An 11,008-nucleotide genomic window follows, 5' to 3' on the forward strand; every position below is an offset into this window, starting at 1 on the left:
TTAAAAAAAAAGAGAAAAAAACTACGTAGTGAAAATTCTTTTTAACAATTTATATGAATAAAACATAAATAAAAAACAAGACAAAAGACGGTTGCAATGTTGATCTACCGTACCTTGGTGGGTTATCAAAAGTGCTGATCATCTTAAGGGGAACACTCTTGATGCGTTAGCTCATTATGAAGAGCAAGGTAGGCAAAGAAAACCCCTGAAAGAGATGTGTTCTAAATCTAGAAATTATTTTGATTGCACCTTGGCATAAACAGGAAGGTGCATTAAGCTTTGGCGATGGTGAGCTGCAAGATAATAATACTGTTGTTGTAAACTACGATGACATCATTTGCAACTCTATGACTATGGTAATGACTATAGACTACTGAACTTACTGAATAATTGCAAATTAATTTTACATTTTTTGTTTTTGGGAGACAGTAAAAAATAACATTTGCTTTATTGTGATTGATTACATCAGCTGTAAAACAATGGAATTTTCTCATCTGGAGTTCTATCTGCAAACTGGAAAATACCATCCCAACACACCAGATTTTAAAAAACGAGGAATACGTAAAGCTAGTCACAATTTTGTTGTAAAAGGCAAGTTAGCTAATTGTAAAAGGAAGCTTGTTTTATGGTATTGTTGATATTAAGTACTGCTTTTTAGATTTATTCTTTAACTTGATCAATATGATGCAACTACAAGTTCATGGTTTTAAAATTATTCCTTTTGTATGTATTATCTCAGGCATACAGTTTTATGCAGCGTCCCACCCATGTGTGTGACCCACTTGGGCATATGTGTTTTGAAAGAAAAGATCAAGTATTTTGTTAAATTTCTCAGTTTGGGCCACCGCATGTTTCATCAGCTTTGACAAAATGCTTTTAGTTATCCTTGCCAATGAATTGCATTATCTACATGGACATATCAGCAGCATGCAGGCCATGCACAATGCTTGCTGGTAATCATGTGAATTGCAATGAAGCGCCTATTGCACTGATTTATTAAAAGCTTTTTTTCAACAATCTGTAAATTTGTTAAACTGAAATTTGCAACTTTTATGTGATTACAAATAAAAGAAGAGAAATGCTTGTTGCCATTGCCCCTAACTATCCGCTCTTCAATATATTCAATAATACGACACAGGTACAATATAATACACAAGAGACTTCATCAAAAGGGCAAAACAACTTTTTGCACGAAGCAAAAGCACAATTCTTGTAAATTGATTTTGACTTTACTCTTGGTTTTTTGTTTTAGGCTCAAATTTAGTCTACATTGGCAAAGGTCGAACACAGCTGGTATGTCGCACAGATGAGGAAAAGAGAGGTGCTGTACAATGGGCTCATGACAAACGACCAGGAAATGAACTTTGTAATCCTAAAGAAACGGTTAAAATGATACAAAAATCCTTCTATTGGCATGGTATAACAAAAGATTTTGAAAAAAAGGTAAGGGTCTAGTATTTCAGAGTCTGCTACTATTCGGTGAGTCCGATTCGGTTAGACCGATTCGGTGAGTTCCTAACCTCTAACCCCTAATCCTAATTCTTAACCCCTAACCCTACAACGGCAATGATAATTAGGCTACGGTACACTATAATTCCAAAAAAAAATTGAAAAAATCCCCCGTTAAGGGGTCGGACTCATCGAATTGGACTCACCGAATCGGACTCACCGAAACGAGCCATTCCGAGTATTTCAAATCCATGGCTTTGTACCTAGTTTCATGGGTTGCTGTTGCATTGCCAGATGAGAAATTCTTATAATTTTTGTGAAATATGTTCTTAACACTAGAACGGCCGAGGTGTCGAAATCGACACTTTTAGAAATTTAGCTCACTATTTTGGGCCTTAATTGCTATCGCAACGTTTTCAAACTTTCAGTAGCTTCCCAATTATGCTTACAGTTTATGATATAGTTCAGTATTATTTTTCTAAAACAATCTTTTGATGTTATCTACAATGAGCGGATATACCTCCAACGGCCGAGGTGTCGAAATCGACACCTCATACAAATTTAATAAGATTTGTAAAGTATAAAAGATTTTCTGTGTGAAAAAAACTAATTCAATAGTTTTCCCAATTACTTATAGCGTTTCTCATAGTAATTGTCCAACGCTCGGCTTGATGTGTGTTATCGCTCGGCTTGATTTTAGGTCATCATACTGAGTTACAAATATCTTCCACAAATCTATCAGCAATTTGCAACAGATACGTTTATTCGTATTCGAGAGGCACTGGAAGGACTTGTTGCTAATTGCATCAACAATTACACTCCGGATTGGAGCCTGCCAATCGATGAACAGCTATTTCCAATGGAAAACAGATGTCTTTTATCGTGTTCATGCCAAACAAACCAGACAAGTTTGGCATGAAATTCTGGGTATTAGCCGAGGTTCATTCAAAATACGTATGCAATACCGTACCGTACTTATCGTACCTCGGAATTATTAAAAGAAAGCAACGAAATGTAGTGATCAGGATCACCACCAATTGACACAGACAAAGCGGGTACAACGTCACAACAGTTAAATTTTTTACTAGGGTGAATCTTGCTGGTTTACTAAAGAAACAAATATAACCATTGTTGGAAATGTTCAAGCTAACAGTAAAGCAATTGATTGAGTTTCGCTTTTAGCAGCATGATCGTAGCTTACTTCACAAGGTAGATTTAAATGATCTGTCTTAGCCTGATGCTGCGAGTTTGCTGTGGCAATAGTAAGATAGCGGACATCAAAAATTAATAAAAAATTTTCAAGTGTAAAAAATTTCAATTTTTGAAAAGTTCTATATCTAAAACTAATTGGAAATTAGCAATTTTGGTAGTAGATATGAAAACTAGGGCTGCTTCTTAATCAGAATACCAAATTTCAGCTTTGTAAATGCTTTAGATTAAAAGTTATGAAGACCCAAACATGGAGGAAAATGTACAATTGTACATGCGAACATATTTTGAGGGACCTTGGTGACTTTTGAAGGGCTGTAATTTCTAAACGTCTTGAGATAATGAGCTGAAATTTTTTTTGTGTTATACATCAATATGAAACTTTAGTGTAAATTTCAAGAAAATCTAAGAGGGTCGAGCTTGCACACCCTGTTGAGTTGACAGGGAATGACCCATTTGTGTATTATGTGCAGCTTTCAAAGTCGGTAGCAACCTTAAAAATGCTTTCGATTGCCCTAAAAATTTGACAGGATTATTTTTTCAGGTATTGACACGATACAAGAGGGTGCCCCATTGAATTAAAAAAAAAAATCAATTTATGAATCACCCTAGTGATTACTGTTGGGCATGACACAGCAGTTGTGTAACATTTTCTGTTTAGCATTGCGGTTGCTTTATTATAAAATGTAGACGATTTTAAAGGTGTCTTGCACATTTTTTAATGTTTTTTGATCTATTGCAATTAGTGAAAACTGAAAACTTATATTCTGTAGCTTTTTCCTTGTGAGTTATGTCAGTCCAAGTTGCAAGGAAATGGTCTCGTCATGCTTCCTTTTGGATCAAAAAGGAAAAGAAGTCTCGACGAATGTGATGTTTTTGAAGTGGGAGACGCAGGCGACTCACCATTCCATGAGCTTGACAACGGGAATGAAAGTGGCCAGTCCGAAGAAGCTAAAAAAGTAACTTAAAAAACTGTTATTGGAAACATTCATTTTACTATGAATAACTTTTTGTTTAATTTTTTACACCAATTTTTGCTCACTTTGAGCCTGTGACTATGATGGGGCCATGTCTTGTTTTCCATGGACATTTTCGCATCAATTGCTGAATGACTATTTAGTTAAGAATGTAAACTAACATGGAAATTTTACAAATAATTAAAACGAGAACATTGAAATATTTTGGCCTCATAGTTTGCAATAATTCTATTCAAGGACAAACTGTTAGAAGAAAAAAATTAATGGAAAACCAAATAGAGGCAGACCACAATGAATTTGCACTAATGATTTTAAAGACTGGTCAGGACTTGATCACGAAACTGCAACACAAAAATTTCACAACAGAGAAACTTGGCGCTTCATTGCTTCCAACCCTCGATGAGAGGAAGGAACTTATTCATGATGATGCTGACCTCGAAATTCACGGCGGACATGTCCGCCGTCACAGCATGTGATGTCCGCGGGAAGTACCATCTAGATCGGTCATATTTGTCCGTCGAGAAATAACACAAGAACTAGCGATACAAATCGTCATTGCATTGCACGAACAATTGTGGCGAGAATATAATTCTCCCGCGCATCTAGAAAATGTAAATACTGTATGTATCCCTTAGCTTCAATTCAAGCAGGAAAACTTTCGATTTTTACGTTGCTTCAACGATTTTTACGTTTGCTCAAAGATTTTTAGACAGTGGTAGCTATAGTTCTGAAATGGCGAAGAATTATTATTATCAAGATAAAGTGATTAACTATGACGATCCACGCTAAAAATGGTGTGTCCGCCGTGAGACTTAATTTGTCCGCCGAGATGGCTTCGTCGTAGCTTCGCCGAGATAGCTGCTCAGACCGGACACGTTTGTCCGCGGTCAACAAAAAGGAATTTCGAGGCCTGTGATAAATGACGTAACAGTTTGTTTCCTGTTTTTTAGTTGAAGAAATGGGTTGACCGGAGAACAATGGTCTCCACCGGAAGTGCGGAGGAGCGAACTTCACAGATAGATCTCCATTCAACTGAATATGAAAGATGGAACAGCGTGGTCACCGATATCAAGGGCTCTAATGTAAGTAACAACGGTAACCGTCTATGGCAGTGCTTTAAGATTTTTCTTACTGGGTGGTTATTGTGTGGTTAACACTTCTGCAATTTGGGTTTGATCTGGGAATGAGAAAAACTGCTTTGCGTGTATGTGCGTTTCACTACGTTTGCAGTCTGAAAACACGTTACCGGTAGTTTTTACAGCCCTGCGTTAATACCTTCAAAAAATAAGACTCATAAATTATTCGATTTTAATTTTTTAAATGTTAATCAGTTCTGTTGCCGAAAGTTAGATTCGACATTAACAAGCCTAAAAACAGTCGATTTTACATTGATTCAGCGTCTGCAGACGTTGGATCAATGTAAAAATTGACTGATTTGCTGCCAGGTTTTGCATCAATCACTTCTGTTAGGAATAGCGTTGTATCTTTTGTTTGCTAGTTCATCCTGTGTAGTTTATGGAGGTGACGTATTTGTAGTTTGTGAAAACGATTCTTTGAAAAGTGTACATTGTATAATCAACAACGTTAGGTCTAGCGATGAAACTTGAAATTTTTTTCGTGCATTCGAAATGTCGTTGTTCTCGCAACTGCAAAGAATTACCTCACGAATTGATTCTAATTTTAATAGCAGCGTGGAGTAAGGATTCTTTCAGAAACTTTTGTTTTATTTCAGAATCAGATCATGGAGTCCCTTCCTCCCAAGATGGAAACAAACGAAAGTCCAGAAGAATTGTTTCATCTTCCCTCTCCCAACGAACTGAACCATTCCTCCGACACTGAAGATTGGCTCCACCGTTTTCAGTCACGTGACTTGTCCACTGCGTCCACTCAAGTAAAAAACCTTTGATATTAGCTTAACTATTTTTATGGTTGCTTGTATGTAAAGGTTTTGTTTCTCGTCGAATTCCCACTTTAAGCGGGGTCGTCAGTTCGGCTTGCAGGTTACCGCATGGTTATATTGGTTAAAGCTGCATCTCCAGTTGGGTTTTCGCATGCGTTTTACGGCCGGATGCCTTTCCTGCTGCCAACCCTCATTTTTCCGGGCTTCTGACAAGCAATCAGGTGGTTATGGTCACTGAAAGTAGACGCACTAGCTAGCAGGTTGGAATTATGAAAACTAAATCTACCGGTATCAAAAATACATACGCTTAGTCGCTTAATGGACAACTCTCTCTTCCCGTGAGTGTTCCACTGAGGATCAGCCTACATCATTAGGAACTGCACCAAAATGTGAAACTGTTGCACTTATCTACTACAATTGTGAGCTTCCCAACTTAACAGCTGATTTGATTTATAACTTTTTCTTTCATATTATGTTTGAATAATGAATATGCCAAGAATGAGTTTTTAATATTCTTTGAAATAAAATACAGATATAGTTGCATCTCGTAAGCCCCACTAAGCTCATCAAATCCGTTCCTGTTTGTTTCTTGTCGGATAGTGAGGTATCTGGTTGCCTGAGGATGTGTTAAACAAGGCGTCACTGCACAGTTCTAACCTATTTAGCACGTGAATGTCAACTTTGCAAAGCATTGATCGCGATTTTCACGTGCTTTGGTGGTGACCACACTGTATTTTATGAACCGTGTTGTGTAGAGTGATCCCGAAAGTCTTGTGGAAAGAATCTCTGAACTGGAAGCCGTTAATTCCATGTTAATCCGAGAAAATGATTTGCTCAAAAAGAAATTAGCAACCCTTCGCAGAACCTTAGAAAACCAAGAAAGTAAGACCTATCACGTTGTCATCATAAGAAGCATTCATCTCTTGTCAATAGTGTTGTAATTTATGTTACTACGTTGTAGACTTGTTAAGAGCGTCACTATCTTTTCTAAGCCTGCAAAAATGTGCATTTACACCTGCAATTAGCAAAACATAGTAAGCTCGGTCAAATTTTAATAAAAAGTTGATCATATTAAATTCAGCGGTGATACCGAACTACCCCTTCTAGTGGAGAGACATAATACATTTGTTTAATAGAAGGGTGGCGCTCTTTCCCATCTAGTATGACGTACTTTTTCATCGAGTAAACGACTTGAATTGATTCCACGTGTCTGGCTCTTGATTCAGAAGAGCTTGCAATCTACTTTCTCATATACCTAGTTGGCTTTTTGTTGAATGAGAATAGAGTAAACATTGTGGCGTTTCTTACAATCATTGAAGCGCAATTTAAAATCTTATTGTAAACTCAACTTTAGCCCTGATTTTCGGATGCAATAGGATATTCCATGGCCACCTGGAGATGCGGCCTGATTTGTCACATTTTGCAGATTTTGATTACAGCTGCTGCTAGTGCTTGACTGACATTTTTTAAGATGTTTTTACTTTTTGCAGTTTCCTAATGACATAAAACTTTTTTGTTTCCTTGGGGAAGCAATAGCAAATGAGAAAAAGTAAGTTGAAAAACGCAAAATCAGACTGTTATTGAAAATTAACAGTCTGACTAAAATCTTCGAAATCAAATTTTTTTTGTTTTTCAACATGTGAGGATGTTAAAACCTATTGTGTCATCTGGGGAAAAGAATACAGAAAGCGTAAAAATCTAATTTTTAGAAAAATTTATTTAAACGTTCGCCTAAAGTTAGAAAAACCTGGAAATTTCTGCAAAATGTGACAAATCAGGCCATATCTTTAGGTGGCCATGGATATTCTAACGCCTTTGCACAGTTTGTTTTAGAATTTCCTTTTCACCCCCTTTCCTACCTTAAACGCATTATACTAGAAGTCATTGAATATCTCATTGGAACGTAAAATTAAGGTTGAAGTAAAATTTGAAATTAACACCAGTCCTAACAATATAAGACCACACCTGCCACTCGCTTATTTGTCTTCAAAGCAGCGTGCTAATCGTAACTCACGTTCAGGTTTACCTGCTCTGGAAGACCTGATCAGACAGCTGAAGCAATCCATACCTCAAACTATAACAACAACCATATCAAACTTCAGGGGGTGAATTTCTTCCAACTTGACGAATTTATCTCGTAACCTGACCCCCACCAAAATGCTTTGGCCAAGAATCGGTAAAACGATTGCAAGAGAAAAAAGGATTGGGACTTGACATAGGCCTGTTCTTGTCTGGATACTCTGTTCTTGTGGAGATGGAAACCAAGTTTTTGTGCATGTTTGAGGTGGAATCGGAAGATCACTGATGTATTTGCTGAGAATCAACTCGTTTGATCGCAAATATTTTACTTTATGTCAATAGGCTTTGAAGCAGTAGAAATTCAGTCATTATTTTGTATGTTCTCACCAATAGATGTTTTTGCGGCTGCATTATTTGTCTACAGTTGAGAAAATCTTTAATTGTTTTAATCTTGACGAATTTTACCTAGTCTAACGCATTTGGGAAAGCAAAGTTACAAAGCGTTTTATGAATAAAATTAGGCCTCAGCAGAGAATTGCCTGCATATGAAACATCTTAATCTGGTCGATTGTTCTTTCGAACCTACTTATTTGGCCTTTGTCATTCGATCTTTATGTAATGTTTGCAGCATAACACTGCTATCTTAGACAGCAAAATTTGTCATTTTTATATTGATTCAACGTCTGCAGACGTTAAATTAATGTAAAAATGACGGATATTGCTCTCTGGGTAGGGTTAGGCACATTCGAAACTTTTTAGCTATATACACTAGGGTGTCCCACTTTTAGGCGACTTTTCAGGAAAATTAGGTTCGGGTCAAATTCTGACTGGATTTTCGTCACTGATTTCAAAAATGACGTTATTTTTTCATTATGACGTCATCTTGATGCGCCAGCTAGCGGATTTTTGCTATTTTGGCCTTATCACGAATATGGTAAGAGCTAGAGAGTTGGAACTTGCGCCAAAATGACCGGAAGGGACGATTTCCTATTTGTTGTCAATACAGTATGAAACGCTAACTGCAACAGAAAATGAGATATTTTGAAAAAACATGTTTTTGGTCATTTTAGGACAAAAAAGTGAAACATGGCAATTTTGCTTGAGTTTTGCTACAGTGATGCTTTTATTTCGATTGCTTAGCTGCGCCACCTTGTTTAAAAATTAAGTACAGTAGTAGTAGCTTAACAATAGAATATAGTGACGCTTTTATTTCGATTGTTATGTCATAAACAGTACATCCTAAAATAAAAATGATGCAATGTTGCATCATTTTTGTTTGGGATATTTTGCAAACAAGATTCATAAATTTTGTCTGGCAGATGGTGGTTTGATGAACAGAATTAAGAAAATACCAAAACCTAAGCCCCAACATCTGAAAATCCGACAAGATTGTAAAGTTTCCATCACAGATATAGCCGCAAATCATTTAAAAGCCAAGATCTTATGGCTTTCTGAGCACAAGAAAGAAGCTAAAGATTCATCTTTTCGGAGCGACCATATGTGTCTTCTTGCTCTGGCAGCTGATTTATTGATGGATGTTCCAGGAAATTTGAAACTCCCACTTTTTTATCGTCAAGAAGGCGTGTCCCATGCGCGTTGGATAACAACAGCGAGGGGTTACTTAAGAATGCTGATTTTTGGGTATTGTGTTGAGCCTCAGGATATCCCTAAACTTCAACGTATGGTTTCTTTCATTGTTTGTGTTCATTTGCCAGCATCTTTGGTCATCCATCTTAAACCTTCCGCTGCTGAAGGTCCCTCAATTGTACTGTTCACAAGAGGTTTATAACTTGCAGATAAATATGTTGATGAACCAGTATTCAACGCTTTTCTGATACATCGTTAAGCATGCATCCTAATGGTTGAGCACTAACGTTGCTTTAAGTTCCCACACTGAAGCTCCGCCTTTTGCTGCTGATGCGGTAAGACAGAAAAATTTTCCAAGAACGTTGATATCGAGCAGACGCTTTTGAAGTGTGGCAACTTACGTGATTTTTACTCCGAAGAAAGTCAGATGGCTCCATGCATAGCATGTTTTTCGTCTCCATCAGTGTTTTAGCGTATGATCGACAACAACGACAGAGCGCTTCATTGGAAGACTGAAACGCGTTGTGAACGGCTTGATTCGAGATGACCAAGATGATTTGGCCAAAACAGACTTGCGCATTTGTGCTGCTTTGCACAGTATGGTGTGATAAATAATCCCATTGAACTGTGTTGTGTTGTTGAATGGTGGTTTTGTTTGATAGATCTTTGAACTAAATGACCAAGGGTTTAACGTTTGCTAGTATTAGTAATTGCAACATGCATGCAAAAATCAATGCTGAGGTAATTAATTGTAAATACAATATGCTAGTAGACTACTACCAAGTACCACTGTACTTAATTGTTAAACAATGTGGCGCAGCACAGCAACTTAATCGATATAAAAGCGTCACTGTAGCAAAATTGCCATGTTTCTCATTTTTTTGTCCAAAAATGACCAAAAACATGTTTTTTCAAAATAACTCCTTTTCTGTTGCAGTTAGCGTTTCATATTGTGTTGACAATAAATAGGAAATCGTCCCTTCCGGTCATTTTGGCGCAAGTTCCAACTCTCTAGCTCTTACCATATTCGTGATAAGGCCAAAATAGCAAAAATCCGCTAGCTGGCACATCAAGATGACGTCATAATGAAAAAATAACGTCGTTTTTGAAATCAGTGACGAAAATCCAGTCAGAATTTGACCCGAACCTAATTTTCCTGAAAAGTCGCCTAAAAGTGAGACACCCTAATATACACCTTTACTTTGTGAAGGAAATCATTTTTTATGATTTTTTTACTGTGCAAACCTTAATCGTGTGGCCATTTTGTTAACTGATGTGGAAAGTCTATCCTTTCTCCATTTCAGAAAGCTGAACGATTTATTTGGGCAGCAGAGTTACCGGAAAGCCAATGGAATTCTTAGATCTTCCCGGGAGTAGCCTGTCAAATTTACCTAACAACCATAATCAGATTTAATCTGTTTGTTTGTCGAATACATCATTTTTACTTGATATCATGTGACAATGTTTTGCTGTGACAGCTAAAATCATCAATAACACGGATAGCCTAAATTTGTATCTCCAAAAAGAAATTTTGATTGATTGAGCTTCCTGCACTTGACAATTCATCGTGGTCCGTGTTTTTCCCGTTCTGTGGCTGCATCGTTCAACAGCAAATTTTATATTCATTTTTTTACATTGATTCAACATCCGCAGATGTTGACTCATGTAAAAAAACGACTGATTTGCTATCTGGGTCGACACAGCAGCAATGACTACCTCACGACTGAGTGGTTATGTTACCGCATTATTGCAGTTCTGTGCTTTTTCTATATCGATCTGTTCTACAATTAACAAATTGGCACGATAATAAGGCTGTTTCATTGACGCTTGTTTTTTTTTTAAACAGCTCCACGCATTCATACTTTAA

The 11,008-nt window shown here is 37.1% G+C and overlaps 1 protein-coding gene across 1 annotated transcript; it reads left to right on the forward strand.

The window, feature by feature from the left end:
• The first annotated feature begins 479 nt into the window (after window positions 1-479).
• LOC145780309 (uncharacterized) lies at window positions 480-10,940 on the forward strand. Its single transcript, XM_082592012.1, has 7 exons — window positions 480-591; window positions 1,253-1,443; window positions 3,432-3,617; window positions 4,586-4,717; window positions 5,368-5,526; window positions 6,291-6,417; window positions 7,556-10,940. The coding sequence occupies exons 1-7, from the start codon at window positions 480-482 to the stop codon at window positions 7,642-7,644; spliced, it is 996 nt and encodes a 331-aa protein (XP_082448138.1). The 3' UTR covers window positions 7,645-10,940.
• Window positions 10,941-11,008: the final 68 nt, after the last annotated feature.

This window comes from Aplidium turbinatum, chromosome 11 (assembly GCF_918807975.1).
Source record: "Aplidium turbinatum chromosome 11, kaAplTurb1.1, whole genome shotgun sequence".
NCBI lineage: Eukaryota > Metazoa > Chordata > Ascidiacea > Aplousobranchia > Polyclinidae > Aplidium > Aplidium turbinatum.